This window comes from Camelus ferus, chromosome 17, assembly GCF_009834535.1.
Source record: "Camelus ferus isolate YT-003-E chromosome 17, BCGSAC_Cfer_1.0, whole genome shotgun sequence".
Lineage (NCBI taxonomy): Eukaryota > Metazoa > Chordata > Mammalia > Artiodactyla > Camelidae > Camelus > Camelus ferus.
The window spans coordinates 37,416,417-37,436,394 of NC_045712.1; the positions used below are offsets into that span (position 1 = coordinate 37,416,417).

At 39.2% G+C, this 19,978-nt stretch overlaps 1 protein-coding gene and 1 long non-coding RNA gene across 2 annotated transcripts in view; one reads left to right on the forward strand and one right to left on the reverse strand.

Annotated features, from left to right (window-relative positions):
- The window catches only part of SACM1L (SAC1 like phosphatidylinositide phosphatase), a 60,983-nt gene that overhangs the window by 1,974 nt on the left and 39,031 nt on the right, over positions 1-19,978 (reverse strand). The window contains exons 8-19 of the mRNA XM_006173917.3: positions 19,766-19,867; positions 17,697-17,782; positions 16,846-16,932; positions 16,285-16,353; positions 9,727-9,806; positions 7,279-7,377; positions 4,726-4,864; positions 2,902-2,971; positions 2,729-2,801; positions 1,995-2,088; positions 1,793-1,885; positions 1,147-1,204 (exon numbers count right to left, since the gene is read on the reverse strand). Coding sequence (XP_006173979.2) covers positions 1,147-1,204; positions 1,793-1,885; positions 1,995-2,088; positions 2,729-2,801; positions 2,902-2,971; positions 4,726-4,864; positions 7,279-7,377; positions 9,727-9,806; positions 16,285-16,353; positions 16,846-16,932; positions 17,697-17,782; positions 19,766-19,867 — 1,050 coding nt within the window. The remainder of the gene's footprint in view (positions 1-1,146; positions 1,205-1,792; positions 1,886-1,994; positions 2,089-2,728; positions 2,802-2,901; positions 2,972-4,725; positions 4,865-7,278; positions 7,378-9,726; positions 9,807-16,284; positions 16,354-16,845; positions 16,933-17,696; positions 17,783-19,765; positions 19,868-19,978) is intronic.
- Positions 14-4,821, forward strand: LOC116657229. Its single transcript, XR_004312298.1, has 3 exons — positions 14-123; positions 1,106-1,229; positions 4,690-4,821. It is a non-coding gene; the product is annotated as an uncharacterized LOC116657229 (long non-coding RNA).

The window sequence follows — 19,978 nt, forward strand, 5'->3', positions numbered from 1 at the left end:
ACAGTGTGGCTCCCAGAAATTGGGCAGTGTTTTAAAGAAGTCAGAGGATCCAGGGCGTGCACAAAACCGTGAGCAGCACACGTGGGTGGTCCTGTCCTCTCGCCCCGGACCTGCTTCTGGACTGTGAGCTAAGAATGGTTTTTACATTTTTAAAGAGCTGTCAAAAAAAGCAACAGTGACCCTATGTAGTTTCAGATTTTGCAAACATTATCTAGCTCTTTTCAGGAAACAGTTGCTAACTCCTGCCCTAGAGTAACAGCAGTCCTTCCTGTGTGGTGACTGCTGCACCTGGGGTGGGGGTGGGGGGGGGGCGGTGATGACAGATGAACAGGTCCTGAGCCTCCCCAGGAGACGCTGGCAGAATTAGGGTGGAACAGGAGTCCTTAATTCAGCAAACTCGGGCTGAGGGCTCCCTATATCCCAGACACAGGAGAGAGAACAGCATCTGCCCTCAAAAAGCTGCTGCTGCAGGGAGAAAGACGATGGGTGTGTAAATCGTTACCAGAAATGCACACCAGGTGTGTCAGGGACACCGACGACATACAGCACCTCTGAAACAGACCTCCCTAGGTACTTACAAGGTGAACAGAGGAACGTGCTGTAAGAGGGGTACACATGGTGCTGCTGAGGACAGAGAAATGGCAGCCCGGAGCAGTCAGGGCAGAGGAGGCGACTGGACATGCCTCTCCCTGCGCCGCCCAGGCACAGACTCGAATGCCCAGAGCACTGAATATTACTTAATGAACAGAGACACCTTCATCTTACATGCTTATTGACTGAAACATAGGAAAATGGGGAGAAAATCAGTAAAGAGACACACTGGGTGTGTCAGGTTCTTAGGCAATTTTGCTACTAAAATTCAGTAAGTAATGCATCATCTGTAATAACATTTGTCTAACGTTACATGGTTAAATGGACTGCACATCCATGAATACTTTGCAGCCACTAAAAATGACACGGGAAAATGTTTATATTGCTCAGTTAAAAAAAAACTTTTTAAAACATCAAAATGTTAAGAGTAATTAGCTTATCTCTGGAAGGTAGGGTGATAAATAATTACTCTGTATCACTTTGGTAAGAAGACTGATCTGCTCACTTTACTCAGTATCAAGTAGCTGTGAAATGAAAGCATGTGGACAGACTTACCAGCCATAAGCAAACAAATAATGCACATGGAAAAGGCAACCACCATGATAATAGGCAACTGGAAAAGAGAACAGACACACCAGGTAAGATGCTGATAAGCAGCTGCAAAATCAGCTGTGCACGCTTTGCTTGAAAAAGAATAAAACTCCAGTGCAATCTAATATACAAAATATTTTTTCAACAAAATATTGTTACTTAGGGGCTCAATCATAACTGCCCAAATCTTCAAATGGGTTCTGGCTTTCCTCCAAAGGTCGCCCAGATGAGAACCCAGGACTCTGCCCACTGGGATGAGACCCTAGAGAGGCTCCTGCAGAGTCTGGCAGTGAGATGTGTCAAAAACCCACTTTGCCCTTCCCTGTCACAAGCCTGCCCCCAGCACTCCCTGAACCCAAGGGGAGCAGAGTCTCCCTGAAATGAGAACCTCACACTCCCGGTGCTTCTGTGTTCTCACTTCAAAACGATGTGAGAAAAGAGTCATGTCTGAAAGACAACCACTCCAAAGTTAGCTCCTCTCCCCGGGGAAACTTAAGCCCTTATGTTCCGTAAGAAAAATTTATCTTGTTTTATATCAAGGGCAGGTGGCACCACCTATGCCTTCAAGCTGTTAAAAGCACTGTGTCTGAAAAACATAAACGTTTCTTACAGCTAGGAATTTCAAATCCCTTGGAACACTTAAAGGACTGTGAGATTCTAATTCATCCACTGAGTAGTTCCCAAGAAATAAGTCGATGGAATCCTAGAACAGAAAAAAAGGCAATAACCCCCCAATTAGATGTGATTACTTTGCTGAGGAACTAAGATGTAGCCACCGGATGACCAAAAACTAGCATCAAATATAAACTTACCTGTCTAAATCCATCAGAAAAGTTGTTCTTGTAGTACCGTATGAGTGAGTTCCAGCCATCCATTAGAAGTCCTAACTGAGTTCTCTTCCCAGTTCTGGTTAAAAGAGGTTAAGTTTTGCATATTAAATCCTCACACAGTTTTATGGCCAGTAAGTATGTGGTATGGAGATAAGTGTGTTACAAAGATTTTTAACATCATCCCTGAGTATATAAAGGAAACATCCATCCAGTCCAAGAAATATGTATTCTCTTTCTAAAACATCACCACAGTGGGCCTGAAGAAGATGCTCAGGCCCACTTTGCAAGGACAGGAAGGCGAGGAGTGCAGGGCGCAGGCTAAGGGCTATGAGACAGCAGAGACTAGGCATCTTACTGTGCTCCTAGGGAATCCCTGCAGCAGAAGGTGGCCCTTCTGTGACAGTCACACCCCAATGTGGTCCCTGAAAGCAGCAGCAGCTCAGGCCCCAGACCTGCTGGCCTGACTGGGGTAACCCGGGTGCACAGGACATTATGAGAAGAGCTGAAGCCCATGGTTCTCAACCCTCACTGTGTGTCATAATCACCCGGGGAGAGAAGAAGCCCTAAGGCCGCCTCTCCCAGCAGCACGGGCTTGCTGGGTCTGAAACGAGGCCCAGGCATGGGTGGTTTGCTGTCGTCCGAAAGCTGCCCGAGCGACCTCCTGGGCACCAGACTTGTGAGCACGGGTCTGGCTGCCATTTTACCGCACAGCTTGCCTGGTAAAGTCAGTCTTCAAGGCACCGGTTCCCGCGTACTGCTTGGCACAGGCATTTGCATTGTCAGCCCAGGCTGTGACAAAAGTAAAAATCAGCTGATAATGCTCTAAACCCAAAATATTTATTTCGTTCAAAATCTGAGTAACTCGGCCCCTATTAAAGAAATTACCTACCGTTTTTGTAAATCTTCTCAAATTCATCTTGTTCTTCAAGCTTTTGTCCCACGTGCAAAACTCCTAGTCTCTGGAATAAGAAAACACATGTTTGTGTCTAATAGATTTCAGCACCCATGACTGAGGAAGGAAAAGCAGACAGTCCCCAAATCACATCATGTGGCCCTTGGCTGCAGGCGGGAGGTGCTTTCTTTGTCTGCGGGGACCCTGACTGCCCTCTCTGCGGCCTTCCCTCCGCCCGCAGGCCCACAGGAACAGTGGCAGGACTCCAGTCATCACTTCCTCCTCTCCTGCCACCCACCCCCCCCCGACTCTACTGCCTTTACCCATCTGCCCTCCTCACAATTCACTCCCTGACTTCTTACCCCCAAACTTACCCCCTAACTAGGGACCTCTGAGAACTGGATGAATGCTAACCCCCTAACTCCCTCCCCACAAACTGCACACAGGCACAGCCCTTTGCCTAGAATCTCAGAGGACTGCGGGCCATCCTGAACCTCTATGGACTCCCCTTTAGAGTTCGTGGCCCACAGATGGGGAACCCTCTGAGAACCCACAGCTCCACTGCTCACCCCGGATGACACCTGGCCATCTCTACCTCAGAATGGGGCATTCCCACCCCCAGGGACCTTTAACTTGGCTGGGGAAAGACTGCCCTCACTGGAAGGGGAAAGGCACCACTGGAGTCCCACATTAGCTGGCACGATGCTAGAGAACTTCCTGCCCAAAGACTCTCTGAAGGGTGGTTGGGTTTTATGATACTATTTTTAGCATGTAAATTAATCAAATACAAATCACAGAACCTAGTTAAATAGGTTTTTGTTAATCAGCCTTTGAAACCACCATTCCTAACATTGTTTCTACTGAAAAATATTATCTGAAGTAGATCGAGCAGATTGACCAGGACACAGTACAAGCTAGACAGTGCTCAAAGAGGGCAGCCACTCCTTTGCCACAGGCTCCTTGAGGATTCAGGGATTCCACAGTTCCTTCCCGAGTCCCGCTAAATTGTCATCAACAAAGCTGAATGTGCAGATTACTTAGGCAAAAGCCACTTGGGATGCATTTTGTCTGCCCCCCCCCCAACAAATGCCAATGTGATCTGGAAATAGAGGCTCTACTTATTTTTAATTCCAAATATAAGCAGAAGAAAATATTTTTACCTATTCTTCCTCAACAGCATAGTCTCAGAGGTAAAGCAAAGCTGTCAGAAACGTTTAACCTGGGAGTTAATATTCCTTGCCCACAATAAAAGAGATGCAAACGAAAACAACTTTGAGGTACTATTTTATACTATTAAAAAAGGACAAAAAGCTTTTAAAATAAAAATATCAAATGCTGGTGAGAGTTCAATGAAATGGATTCACTTGTCATTGCTGGCTGGCGTTAAGGTAAACTGGTCTGACCCTTTTGGAAAGTAAAACATGTATTCTCTTAAACCCAGTAATTACACTTCTAGGATTTAACCCAAAGGAAATAATTCAAGCTGATACTAATACACACAGGTGCATTCTCTACAGGGTTATTTACAAGCCCCAAATGCAGCAGCCTAAATGGCTTAGTAAATGTTAGTACAACATGACTGATGCTAGAGGAAAACGGCACAGTTCAGCACTGCATACACGCACCCACCACGTGCACATCTGCCTACGGCAAGACACACAGACAAAAAGAGCTGGGTTAGGGCAGAACGTAGTTAACCAGGTTCTGTGATTTGTATTTAACTAATTTACAAGCTAAATTTATTTTTGTTACTGGTTTTTAAAGATGAAGTTTCTTTCATTTTAGCTGTACTGTTTTAGTAAAAGAAAAAAGAATCTGTACCTGAAGCTGGGCCTGGAGCGAACGACGGGCCAGCAGGCTCTGGATCACGTTGGTTCTGTCCAGACAATCCATGCAGTTGCTGCGGAACACGCCTTCCTGGTTACTCACCACCATGCCGGCAGAGTCCACTAGAAAATAACTAAAACATATTTGTATAAACACTCTCATACCAAAGCAGCCAAGTCTACTACGGACAGACCTCTTACAACACAGGTCCACGTCAGAAACATTAAAACTGGTAAAGTAAAAGGTCACAAAAGGAAATGTACAGTCCAAGTGTATCTGGTTACCATGGACCAAAAAAGGAAGTTCGAATAGCGAGGCAAGACGGCCCCCATCCCAAAACAACTGTACCATCGAGCTCATTTCACCCAAGAGATGTGAAAAAGGAGCGTCGGGAGTCCTGGAGAGGCTGCTCTGGACATCGCCCTGCTGCCTAAAGGCCAGAAGAGGGCTTCCTTTGACATCGTTATTGTACCAATGCCCCACACTTCAGGGTTTCTCCAAGCACAGTCCCTGTGCTGTCTCTACCAGAATTCCCTGAGTTGTTTGTTAAAAATGAAGATGCTTGGCCTGAGACAAACTGAGTAAGAATATCTGAAGCAAGGGTTGGATACTGCACATTAAAAATATTTTAAAATCCCTTCTTAAAATGGGTAATATATACAAATAGTACAAAATTTATAACTTTTCCTTCTCCCCTTAACCACCCACATGTCCATAACCATAGTTACCAATTCCTGTGTTTCTTTCATTTTTAACAGTCTTTTCAGATAATTCTATGAACTCAAAAACCTGACAACACACAGTGTGGCAGTGAAGAGCATGGGCTTTGGTTTGCTGGCCTCAGCTCCTTGGGCAACTTACTAGCTGTGTAACTTTAAATAATTAACCAAATCTCTCAGAGCCTAAGTTTTTTCATCCACAAAATGGAGATGACATTAGGCTGCACTAAGGTTTAAATAAGATAATAAAGTGCTTAGCAGGGTGTATGGGACTGAACATCCAATGAATACTAGGTAATATTTATTGCAATTATTCCCCAAAATCAAAAAGGGAGGGGGAAATGCAATAGATTCACTAAGGGCTAAAAATCTTGACCTTAAAAATAAGGGCCTAAAAGAATGTGTTTAGACTAAAAATATACATAAGGTTCATGCAGAACTGATGAGGTTAAAATAGTCTGTACATACAGAGGGCATGTGAGACCTGACACCACATCAGAACTTATAAATACTTCATATTTTATAAATATTATTTTTTAAACTACACAGTAAGTCTATGAGCTAGGTATTATTATCTCTATAGTTGGAAAAAAACAAGATTTGAAGATAACTAACTTCCCCGGGGTCACGTGACTAATAAGAGATTTCACACTGACTGTAGGACCCCGAAGCCTAGATTCTTTCCTCTTCCCCAAAACTCCTGGGGAACAAATGTCCAGAGAGGTCATCAGAAAGTCCCTGGTGAAAGGGCCCCTGCCCCTGTGGACACAGTGAGTGCAGTGGATACAGATTCTGGTGTCCATCCTCCCTTTCTTACACACTTGTGTGGCAGCAGCTAACAGGAAAACCCAAGGAAGCCCCCTCTCTGACAATGCGCCGCCCCAGCCAAGGTTTCTCTACCTCAATAATGATACAGATCACCCCTCTTCCCTAGCTGTGCTCGTAACGAGAACTCATAGGGAAAAACAGTAGATTTAACTAGCTATGGCTGATTACTTAGTATGTATAAAAATATTTTTTGAAAAGCTGGGCAAACATCCACAGGAGAGGTTTTACTACGTTACTGTGTAACAAATTAAAAAGTGCATTTGGCTTGCCAGGGTTTTAACCCTGGTAAGAACAGGCAGAACAAAATGATAGGCTGGTTTACAGATTCCTCATTTTGGTTTTAAAACAGGTAAAGACTGGCATGTGCACAAAGTCCATACAGTAGGCCCGTGAACCCAGACAGTAACGTCCTACACCCACGTGAAAAGTAAGTACCACAGACATTCAGACCCTTTCATCCATGATTCCACCCTCAAGAATTTGTTAGCAAACAATTTAGCAGAAGTAAAAATATATTTATACCCAGAGTTATTTACTGCAGCACTATCTTTCATGGTAGGAAGAGAAATTTTGAAACAAACCAGATGCCCAATGTGAGCGAGAGCATTTAACAGCAACTGTACACAGTGGAACACAGAAGAGCTATTAAACGTTACCATCAGAGACCAGGTAGGCTAATGACAAAATACCTGTGATAGAATGTTTAGTGAAAACAGCTGAACATAAAACAGTAAGCTGACTTCAATTATATAAAAATCTGTAAATGTGTGGAAAATCATAAAAATATGAAAATACCTGGACTAGGGTCATTTTTAAGAATTTAAATTTTAAAATCACCAAATCTCATCTTTCAAAAGAAAAAAACTAAAAATGAGTATAGACACATGCTGTCAACCCAGTGGACTGTGTCTGTAAGTTTGCTGGATAATACATAATAAATATGATCAACGTGTGCACATACCTCGACCCTCAACCTCCACAGGGAAATCACACAGCTTACCTTAATTCGTCTTGCATTTCTGCCACCTGATCCAACAAAATACTTAGTCGATCCCATCTCATGTTTTTACATTCCTTATGGAAGTCAAAGGCAATATATCTACCAAAAGAAAAGATACTCAGAAACCGACTAAAAAGGATTCATCTTCCTTCTATTAATAACACCTTCATCCGCGGACCTTCTACCAGCGCGCACACATCACTCGGGAAGGGCAGTGCCTCCCCTGCTCTGCCACACCGCTACACGTGCGCACACGCACACACCTACCTTCTCAAGCTCGCAACTACTGAAGGAAAAAAAACTAAACACACACACTCTTCTATCTCCACACGTTCTTCCAGAGGCCCTCCGACAGGAGTAGAAAGCCCAGCAAAATGCTAAAGAAGTTAGCTCAGGAGCAGCGTGCAGGCATGAAACACAGAGCAGCCTCGTCCAGCTGAGTATCTAGCATCTGTTATTCCCAACCCCAAGTGCAAACAGGGTCCACCTTTTTTTCCCCCTCAAATCGATTAAAATGTTCAAACTGGTCAAATTCGATTCAGTTGAGATCAGACTGTTGTGTACTACAGGTTGTGAGAAGAACAGGCAGGATGGTCCCCACTCTGGTTATTACTGTCCATCCTGACAAAGTCACTTGATCAGTATCTAGACGTCACATGTACAAGTGTAGGGAGATTTTTCTTGCCTGTTAGTCTGTAATGGGTTGTTTTCGGTTATCTAGTATTTAAGAGGCATAAATGTCAAAGTCAGAACACATCTAACAGTGAAGGCGTCCTACCATGAGCTGGAAAATGTCGCCCCCCAAGAGGGGAAAAAGAATCATGAGCCAACTCCTGAAAGTAGAGGGAGGAAGAAAGCACGCAGAGAAGCTGAGCACCAGGCACACGGAGCTCCTCACCCCGACACCCTACTCAGGGACCCTGCCACACAGGAGGGGGACCAGACGGACCTCATGCTCCCGCCTACACAGTAACATGCACAGTAGGCATCTGCTCTCATGTGACTCCTCTGGTTCCAACAGACTGAAGCTAACAGAGTGTGGGCTTTGAGCAGGTCAAGAGAGGGGCGTCTATCACCTCAATGTTTATCTCAGGGGAAAAAGGTGTCCTTAGAAATTAGTATAAAAATAGAGGTTAGCCAACTGAGAGGCTAGACTTTGGGAGTACTGGGTGTTGCGGGGGAGCATTTTCAAAGGCAGCTCTAACAAAAGTGGCGGTGGGACAGCTGCTTTCGGAGTGCTCTGACCAAAAGTCACAGCTCTAGACTTGTTTGAAGAATTTACGTAGCTCACTAGCCCTTACATGCATTTGGATTCTTAAGCTTACTCCCTTCTAGAATTATATTTGTATCTTCTAAGAATATCTTACATCATTATTGTTTTTGATAACAATAGTGCTGGCGTGTTCACTCTTAGCAGTAGGTGCCCTCCAGGTGCCCTGGAGCACCAAGGGCATAACTTTAGACTCTGACTGATGCCTCAAGTTCTCAAAGTCAGCTGCTTCTACAAACTCTGGAGGCACCTCTGGAGGCGAGCACACCTACAGAAACCCTCTGAAGCAGAGGTAGGGTCTCAACCACAGGAGCCAGCAGACAGACTTTTTCCAGAATATCCATGCTGGCCTCTTTAAAACCCAGATTCTGACTTTTGAGGTCTTAGGTATAGTCTGAGTAATTCCTTTGAGGATTCTGAGGCACATCCTGGATGGGAATCACTTCTCTGATTCCTCCAAAGTATGTCTGGGCAGGTTCCACTGTGAGAAGGCAGAAACGTGCATGGAGTTAAGGGTCTGATGAATTTGCTAGTTTTTTTTGAGTTGGATAAAACAGAGTTAAAACTCCTCCCCAGAGGTTCATTATATATTCCACTTTTGTATATGTTTAAAATTTCCCATAGGTTAAAAAAAATTCTCCCCAAATAACCCAGTACCATTTCTTTGAAAGGTCTTCCCCCAATGCCTGTGACCACTTCCTGCCACAGTACACCCCGCCTCCTAGCCCAGCCTCCTGCTGCAGAAAGCTCCAAGTGGGCTGACTCATTACCCTGCACGTTCCCATAGGGCAACCTTTGATGTTTAGGACCCCCTCTTTTGACAAGGCTACACAGAGTTTGTAACTTGCCTGGTGACTTAAGGAGAGGCAAGCTCACGTGGTGGTCAGGACCAGGAAGACCACACCAAACAATCACAAGGAACTGAAATTCAAGACCCAACGGCCACAGCAACAAGGAGCTTCAAGGAGAGAATTTCAATCAGGGACTAAACTTCTACAAATGCAAATTAAAACTCGACTGTTAAGAAGTTATTCTGCAATATAAATCATGCCAGAGAAAATGTCAAGCTAACAAAATCATGGACAACAACAAGCTGAAATATGTGTAGAGTGATCTTCGTGTATATGGAAGTGCACATCTAATCTGAAAAGACCTGCAGAAGATTTCTAGCGCAGTACCTGATCATTCCATTCGCCAAGGAAGACACCATTGCTGCAAATGCCTGCTCAAGTGGCTTCTCTGAGCCCTTCTGGTTAACCTGTAAAAAATTTAAAGTATCATAGCTCTCTTTTAAGCTTAATTAAAAGGAGAGAGTGACACAACATGGCAGACTAGGAAGCTCTAAGCTCTTGTACTCTCAAAAAAACATCAAAAAGAAAGAATGAAAAAAGAAAAAGAGAAGCCATCTAAATCAACTTTGTAGGAGCTCTGGAAAACAAAGGTTTACAGCAACCAAGCAAACACCCAATCAAGATAAAGCCATCTTCAAAAGTGTAAGGCAGTTTTATAGCATTTTTCTTGCCCTGATCTCACCCTTTCCTCAGTGCAGTGATGATCTGAGACTTAAGCAGCAGCAACACAGTTTTCAGTACCCCTCTTCAAATCGGAGGGAGCCAACCAAACCTTATTTGCAAATTACTGTGTATGTTTTGTTCTGATCTGAAGGAATGACTGGTTTGTCACTGGCATATATCTGAACACAGGCAGACAAAGTAGTAAACACTGTTCATACAAGCTACAAGAGGACTACAAACCAGCAGATGCCTAGGGCAAGACACTGCAGGTGAAGAGATAAAAAAGACCGTCTAAAGCCTGCAGAAGAAGCTGGGGTGATAGTCTTTGGGAAATTAGGATATTCAGAGCACGCCTAACTAGTAAGGGAAGGAGCACTGCGGCACAGGACCGGTCGGCAGAGACTGGGAGACGGGTTGTTCTCTTTCTTGTTTTTCCCTTTGTTTGTCTTTTTCAGTTCCTGGTACTCAAGGAAACTTGTCAAAACATTAGGTGAACACAAGCTAAAAGAATAGAGACTTCAGTGAGCATAAACGACAAGGAATAGTCTTTGCAAAAACAGTTTTGAAAAGTCTCAAAACAAATGGATTACTACACAACAATCAAAACAAAAACAAAACAAGAGCCAACCCCTGGGAAAGATGAATCTGACTTCCGAGTTACCACACTGGAAACATTCAACGCCCGATTTTCAACAACAAAATCACAGGCATACCAAAAAAACAGGAAAACAAGGCTTATTCAGTGGAAAAGGATGAACTGACAGAAATCATGCCTGCAGAAGTCTTATTATAAAAAGCTTTCAAAATAACTATCCTAAATAGGCTCAGAGCTAAAAGAAAACATGGACAAAGAACTAAAAGAAATCAGGAAAACGGTATATGAAAAAAATGGAAACAACAAACAAATTATTCAGAGTCAAATAGTAAGTCTGGAGCTTTAAAGTATAAAACAAATTAAAAAGTCCCTAGAGGAATTCAGCAGCACATCTGAGCAGGAAGAAAAAGGAATCAGCAAACTTGAAAATAGGGCAAATGAAACTAAGTCGGAAGAACAGAAAGAAAAAAGAATCAGCAGCTGAACCAAGCCTAAGGGACTTCTGGGACACCATCTCGTAGGCAACATATTCATTATGCGAGTCCCACAAAGAGCAGAGAAAAAGGGGCAGAGAGATTATTTAAAGAGAAAATGGCAAAAAAAAAAAACCCCAAAAAACAAAAAAAAAAACCCAATTTGATGAAAGATATAAAGCTTTAAGAAGTGCACCAATCTCCAGATAAAACAAACCCAAAGAATCCCACACAGAACACATTATATAACCAAACAGCTGAAAGACACAGAGAGAGGATCTCAAAAGCAGCAAGAGGAGACTCATCACATGAAAGGGATTCTGAATAGAACTGTATGCCAGTTTCTCTTCAGAAACATTGGAGGCCAGAAGGCAGTGGGATGATATAATTAAGGTACTTAAAGAAAAGAACTGCCAACCCCAAATTTGATGTCTAGCAAAACTTCCTTCAAAAATGAGAAATTAAGACATTCTTAGACAAACAAAAGCTGAGGGAGTTCATTATCAGTCGATCTGCCCTACCAGAAATGCTAAAAGGAGTCCTTCAGGTTAAAATGGAAGTGCACACAAATACATGTATGTGTATGCATGACTGGGACATTGTGCTGTGCACCAGAAACTGACACTGTAACTGACAGTACTTAAGTAAGGTAAATAAATAAATAAACAAATAAATAAAGTCAGTCAATCAAGGAAAAAAAAAGTATACTACAAAGTAACTAAGAGCAACATAAAGGTATTAAGATCTCCAGTAAAGGTAAATACATGGGCAAATATAAAATGCACTTTGTAACCCTGGTCTGTCACTAGGACTTAAAAATCAAATGCATAAAAAATAATCATAAACTATGTTATTGGGAAGAAAATGTATGAAGATGTAATTTGTGACACTGAGACTATAAAGGGGAGAGAAAAAGCTTTAAGGAACAGAATTTCTGTACACAACTGAGGTTAAGTTGGTATTAATTCAAATTGGATACTGTAACTTTAGGATGTTATATGTAATCCTCATGGTAACCACAAAGAAAATATTTGTATAATATACACACAAAAGGAAATGAGAAGGTAATCAAAAGACGTCACCACAAAAACAAAACAAAACAAAACAAAATGGAGGGACAAAAACTACAAGAGGTATGGAAAAAAATAGCAAAATTGCAGAAATAAGTCTATAAATCAGTAATTACTTAAAAAATTAATGGATTAACTCTCCAACCAAAAGGCACAGGTTGGCAGAACAGATTAAATACATGATCCAACAATAGAGTACAATAATTCACTTTAGATCTAAAGTCACAAACAGGTTAAAAGAATGGAAAAAGATATTCCATGCAAAAAGTAATCAAAAGAACTAGGGTGGCCATATTAATATCAGACAAAATAGACTTTAAGTCAAAAACTGTTATAAGGATAAAAAAGAACATATATTGATAAAAGAGTGAATTCACCAGGATGATATAACAATTAAGATACATATGCACCAAACATCAGAGCCCCAAAGTATATGAAGAAACAATGAAAAAATTGAAGGGAGAAAGACAGTTCTACAATACTCGGAGACTTCAATAGCTCACTTTCAGTAACAGAACAACCAGACAGGTCAATAAGAAAATAAAGAATCTGAATTAGACCTTAGATACAGATAGAACATTCCATCCAACAATAGCAAAATACACATTTTTCTCACGCGTCCCTGGAACAGTCTCCAGGATAGACTGTTCAGCCACAAAACAAGTCTTAAGTAAATTTTAAATGACAGAAATCATCCAAAGTTTTTTTTCTGATCACAATGGAAAAAAGCTAATCATCAATAACACAAGAAAAACTAGGCATTTCAAAAATACATGTAACTTAAACAGCACACTCTTAAACAACTATTGGATTAAGAGAGAAATTAGAAAATACCTTGAGACAAATGAAAATGAAAATGCAAAACACCACATCTTACGAAAAAAAGCAAAAGCAATGCTAAAGGGAATTTACAGCTGGAAACATATACATCCATAAATAAACAAACATACATTCATAAATAAAACCTTTTATCAATTATACCACTTTTCACTGTAAGGAACCAGAAAAAGAGCAAATGAAACTAGCTTTGAGTATAAGCTAGCAAAGGGAAGGAAATAAGATTAGAACAGAAATAAATAGAATAAAAAAAATAGAGAAACAGAGAAAAGTCAATGAAACCAAAAGTTGGTTCTTTAAAAATATCAACAAAATTGACAAACTTTTACCTATAATGACCAAGAAAAAAAGGGAGAAGAATCAAATGACTAAAATCAGGAATGACAGTAAGGATATTACTACCATTTTGAAAAAATGAAAAGGATTAAAATATGAACATTTTTTGTCTATTAAGGAAGTGGATAATGTAGATGAAAGGAACAAATTTCTAGAAACATATAATCTATCACAATCAAATCATGAAAAAACAGAAAATGTAAATAGACTTATAAATACGAGAGAGACTGAATCAATACAAAGAAAAGCCCTGGACCAGATGGCTTCACTCTGATGATGGTTCACAAAGTTTCTACCAAAAATTACATGTGAACACTAATCTACCTCAAAATCTTCCAAAAAAAACTGAAGAAAAGAGGCTTCCTATTTCATTCTATGAGGCCAGGATTATCCTGGTATCAAAACCAAACAAAAACACTACAAAAAAAAAAAAAAGTAAAGATCATTATGTCTTATGAATATTGTTGCAACGCCCCCACAAATACTGCTAAATACAAATCAAAATCAGCAGCATACAAAAGGAGTATATACCAAAACCAAGTAAGATTTATCCCCAGAATGCAAGGGTGGTGCAACATGCAGAAATTAATAAATATAGCATACAACATTAACAGAATAAAGGGGAAAACAAACAATGATCATCTCGACTGATACAGAAAAAGTATTTAACAAAATTCAACACCCTTTCTCAATGAAAACACTCAACACAATAATCTAGGACTACAAGGAAACCTCCTCAACATGATAAAGGTCATAGATGAAAAACCCACAGCCAGCATCATCCTTGATGGTGAAACACTGAAAGCTTTTCCCCTAAGATCAGGATCAAGAGGATTTCGACTTTTGCCACTTGATTTCAACATAGTAGAAGTCCTAGACATGGTAATTAGGCAACAAAAAGAAAAAAGCATCCAAATTGGAAAGGAAGCAGTAAAATTATCTGTTTGCAGATGACATAATCATGTATGTAGAAAACTCCATGAAAAACTTTTAAGAGATAATAAATGAATTTAGCAAAGTTGCAGCATACAAAATCAAAATACAATAATCAGTTGCACTTCTATACGCTAATAACAAACAATCCAAAATGGAAACTAAGGAAACAATTCCATTTATAATAACTTCAAAAAGAATAAAATACTCAGGAATAAAATTAACCAAGAAGAGGAAAACTCATATACTGAAAACTATAAAACATTACTGAAAGAAATTAAAGAAGACATAGATAAATGGAAAGATACCTGTGTTCACAGGCTAAAAAGCTTAATATTGTTAAGATGACAATACTACCCAAAGTGATCTGTAGTTTCAACGTAATCTCTATTAAAGTTCCAATGGCATTTTTTTTTCAGAAATAGAAAGGACCCATCCTAAAATTCATATGGAAGGTCAAGTGACCCCCAAGTAGCAAATAACAACAACAACAACGACGTTGGAGGTCTCGTATTTCATGATTTCAAAACTTACTACACAAAGTCATAGTAATCAAAACAGTTTTGTACTGGCCTAAGAACAGACATAAAGACCAATGAAACGGAGAGCCCAAAAATAAACCATTGTTGAGCCGATTCTTGACAAGAGTGTCAAGATCATTCAGTGGGGAAAGGGCAGTCTTCAACACTGGTAATGGGGAAACTGGATATTCACATGCCAAAGAATAAAGTCAGACCCATTCTTTACATCATATACAAAAATTCACTCAAAATGGATCAAAGACCTAAACATAAGATCTAAAACTATAAAATTTTTAGGAAAAAAACAGGAGAAACTCATCAGGACATCAATCTGGTGGTTATTTCTTGACTATGACACCACGAGCACAAGCAAAAGATAATAAATTGGATTCATCAAATAAAGAACTATTGCACATCAAAGGACATTATTAAAAACATGAAACGACAACCTAAAGAATGGGAGAAAATGTTTGCAAAGCATATATCTGATAAGGAATTAATTCCAGTATATACAAAGTAGTACTATAACTCAACAACAAAATCTGACTAGAGCTGATTAAAAGTGGGTAAAATACTTAAGTAGACATTTCTCCACAGAAGATATACAATGGCCAATAAGTGTATGAAAAGATACTCAACGTCACACTAGTCATTAGAGAAATGCAAATCAAAACAAGACACCACTCCATATCCCTAAGGATGCCTCTAGTCAAAAAACAAAACAAAAAAGCAAATCCAGAAAATAGCAAGTGTTGACAAGGACATGGAAAACGTGAAACCCTGGTGCATTGCTCGTGAGAATGTAAAACGTAGCTACCGTGAAGAACAGTACGGTGGTTTCTTAAAAAGATAAACAAAGAATTACCATACGATCCAGCAATTCCAACTCTAGGTTTATACCTAAAAGAACTGAAAGCAGAGACTCAAAAAGATAGTTGCATACCAATGTTTAGAGCAGCGTGAGTCACAATAGCTAAAATGTAGAAACAACCCAATGTCCATCAGTGGATCAATGGATAATGTATATGGATATACACACAACAGAGTATTATTCAGTCTTAGAAAGAAATAAAATTTTGATACATGCTATAACATGAATGGACCTTAAAAACATTCTAAGTGAAAGAAGCAAGACACAAAGGAACAAATATTACATGAAACAATTTATATGGGGTACCAAGAATAGGCAATTTATACAGACAGGAAGTAGAATGGAGTTTCCAGGGGCTGAGGTGAGGGGTAATAGGAAGTTACTGTTTAATGGATACTGAGTTTCCATCTGGTATGGTGAAAAGTTCTAGCAATGGCTAGTGGTAATGGTTGTACAAACACTGTAAAATATTTAATGCCACTGAACTACACACTTAAAAATAGTTAAAATTGTAAATTTTCTTATGTTAAAAAAAAAAACAAAAATGATGCTAAGGTTTTATTCCAAGAAATGTTAAGAAACTTACCAGATTGATTATGATTTGTTTTCCATAAATAATTACTTGTGAATCAAAATGCCTCTGGAAGCCATCCAGCTAGAGGGAAAAAAAAAAGTTACATGCTTTGCCAGATTACATTATAAGAATATTTATATATGTTAAAAAAAAGTATCTCTTTAAATGTCCTATCTCTACAGTCAAAAGAATGACATTAAGATGGACCATGTCTTCTAGATATTCTAAGTACAATGTAGTAAGCAGTAATTATAAGCCATTCTACTCTGAACTATAGTAGTACAGAATACACGAAATATACTAAATATTCTAAATACTGTAAGGCTGCAAATCTTACTGAGATCTGTAAAATCGAAATCTGCCATATCATTATATCAGTTTGTTTTCCACATTTCTAACGTGCCATCTATACAGCCTTTTGGTTTAGAGGTTCACTAGGTGCCAGAACCAAGGACAAAGGCCTCAAAGATGTTGAATTCTGACTTATGAGGAATAAATACACGCTCTACATGCAAGCTATAATGCCACTAAGCTTCTGCTTATAGCCAATGAGAAAACATGGAAGATACACACATGATTTGCTACTTTGTTGATCAGTGGCTGTGGTTTGTACTTGAGGTTTGGTCTCTGAGACCAGTAAAGTGGTATTGATCCTCGAGTCTAAAAGAAAAGAAAGATATGTAAAAAGAAACATACACACAAACTTGTTTTTCTCAGCTTACTGTCAGGGGTATACACATATTAGTGACTGCAAATGAAAAAATAAAAACACAACCTATCAACTACGAAGAAATCCATGTGTACTTGCTCCTAAAGTTCTTATTTTGTGGGGATACATTTGGAAACGACGTTTTCCTCCTCATTTTATATACTGGGGTAGTAGACAGTTGTGTTTCTGAAGTCTAAAATAAATCAATTTATCTACAAGTAAGAATTACCAAGTTATGTCTGCTATATAATTTGGCATTATAATAAAATTAGAAAATTGCTTTATTCATTATGAAAAGAACATGTTTATGAACTTAAAAACATTTTTTGCCACTACTGCTCTGAAGCAGCAAGTGACTGACATCCCAGAGACTACGTCACACCGAAGGGCAAGGCAGGTAAAGTCTGTCCTAAGACAGGATGCTTGTCCTGTCACTGCTGTCCTGAAGAAGTCTGAAGAGTTAAGCGGACAGATGGCTCCATTTCCCTAATTCACCCTCCTAGGCCCTACCCTATCCTTTAGGGAACTGATTCAAGGGCAGGCAGTGTCAGCAGCTGAGTGTCAGATCTTTGTTCTGGGTGAACTTTTTCCACATTGTAGATGGTACTACTTTAAAAAAGGAGCAAAGAGGAGAAAAACTTCAACCATGTAACAGGAAATTACAATCCAAGTAGAAAACCAACTGGCTGGCTGCCTAAAAGACGCATTAACTTGCCTGTACAAATGAAGCCCTGCTCCCGTTGTAGTGCACAATTTGTTCTGTTTCTACAAAGTTAGCTGCATGGCCTTCAGAATCAATTCCTAAATTGGAAAAAAAAATAATAACTGTATTTATTATGTAAGAAAAACACCAGAAACTCACTAATTCTAACTTGAAAACAATTAAGTCAGTTCACATTAGTGGAAAAAAACTTATAAAACTACATTTCAAACAAACACACAATACACCATCAGAAAGCTCACAGAAATTTACTTATTTAAAGAGACTTTGAAGGGGAGTATTAAGGATCTATTAATAACTAGATGATGTTGCTATTTAGTATGTCAATTGTTGGTATATACACAGTTCCTGTAAAACAGTGTTTCTCAAATGTGGGACATATTTTAAAGACAAAAGTCTCATACCCTGAGAGTATGTCCATAGATCCCAGCTCAAAAAATACTATTTTAGAAGTTAAAACCATTAAACACAGTATTAAATGCAAATGTAGGCATTTTAACTGTTAACAGTATTTTGTCATAACGATGCAAACAGTCCAGCAGATGCTCATAATTTTAATTATCAGCGAAAGCACAAAAATTGTATATGAGAACTACAATTTCTATAACTCCATGAATATACCCACAAAGCCTAATTTGAAAAGCACTGCTCTTAAATATTTAGCCTTGATTTGGCTTATCCTTCAGAAGTTTGAAGCACTACTTAAAAATCTTGTGTATATTACCTACTTTTACTAAGAAAAGCTTGCTAAGCAAAGGCAACTTCCAAGCTAGTCCCTGACTCAAATTATCAGAAAAAAATAAATGAATTTTCAACCATCTCAAGTATTTATTAACCTCTTTTCTATCTGATACATTTCTCAAACATACACCATTTAGAGATGTAACATATAACATCAGTGTTTTTGTTAATATATTTCCAGAAGGGGACAAAATTATGAGTCAAAACAGCAATAAAATGCCTTCTAAATATCTTCTAAAATTATTTGTCAGAAGCATGGGTTGTACTTGGTTCTTCCCATAATTCCCATTGAGGAATAATAAATAGTTATTTTAAAAAGTGAGATTGAGAATAAGAGTGAGATTGTGTGTGTGAGAGAGAGACTGATCTTTATGAAGAAATTTCAAATATATATTAAATTGGAAAAAAAACTAAGGTGCAAGAAAATGTACACAAGATATAACTGCTGTTTACAAAAGGAGGAGAACATGCTTATTTGTAGTCAGAACTGACAAATATTTTTAAATTGCAAATCTTTTTATACTTTTGATATCTGATCTATATGAATGCATTGCCAACTCAAAATTTTTCATTAAAAAAAAGACCCCATCCAAGAAAACTCTAGTTACAATGAGGACTGCTAACTCTAATCCTGGTTCTGCGACCTTGGCCAGGTCACTCACTCGACGTCTTTCTTCCTCTGCCGCATCAGCAGATATACTGAAGGAGATTAACCAGATAATTTTTACAATTTCCTGGCCCAAAACTTGTACGATTTACCTAGGGTCCATAGAATTTTATACTGATATACTTGAGCTTAAAACAAATAGTAAGAGTTAGAGGAACTCCTTTTCGTAATGACAGTAACTTTGATTTTGAAAGCTTAGTTTAAGCAAGTTAGCATGCTGCTAGTACAAAGGCCAAAGAGTGCTCAGATGTAAATCTTTAAAGCCGAAGGAATAAAGTCAAATGTCAAGCTTTATACACGCAAAGAAACCAAAAGCAATAAAAGAAAATACTCTCTCGTATGAGTTTAGGTTATTGAAAACTACAGTAAATTCAGCTGTGCTTTCAGACATCCAGCAAATGACATGATCAACTCCTCCTGAAGCAGTAAGCAGCAGCCTCCAGCGTCTGACATCTGCCATGTGCCATGTGGCTGGAGTCAAGCACAGAAGACCTACCTAATTATTACAATGAAGCAGGAGATAAATATTTAGCAAGGCTATCAAAGGACAACGAAAATAAAATATAAAAGGTTACATTCGTGTCACCACGAGCCAAACATTAATTAGAAATAGGTACACCCCAGTACTGAATCATGCTGACAAAATTAATCTCACCTCTCACATAATAGCGCACACCAGCTCTGAAACAACTCCTCCTCGAAATGAGAATCCAATCAAAGTATTTTCCATTAATGGAACATGAGTGCATAGTAATAACTTAACTACATTAAGAAAAATATAATATATGGAGAAGTCATATGTATTATTTTCATTAAATTTGAATCTATCTTAGTAAAAATGACTCTGTCTTTGAGAGAAGAAAAAGGA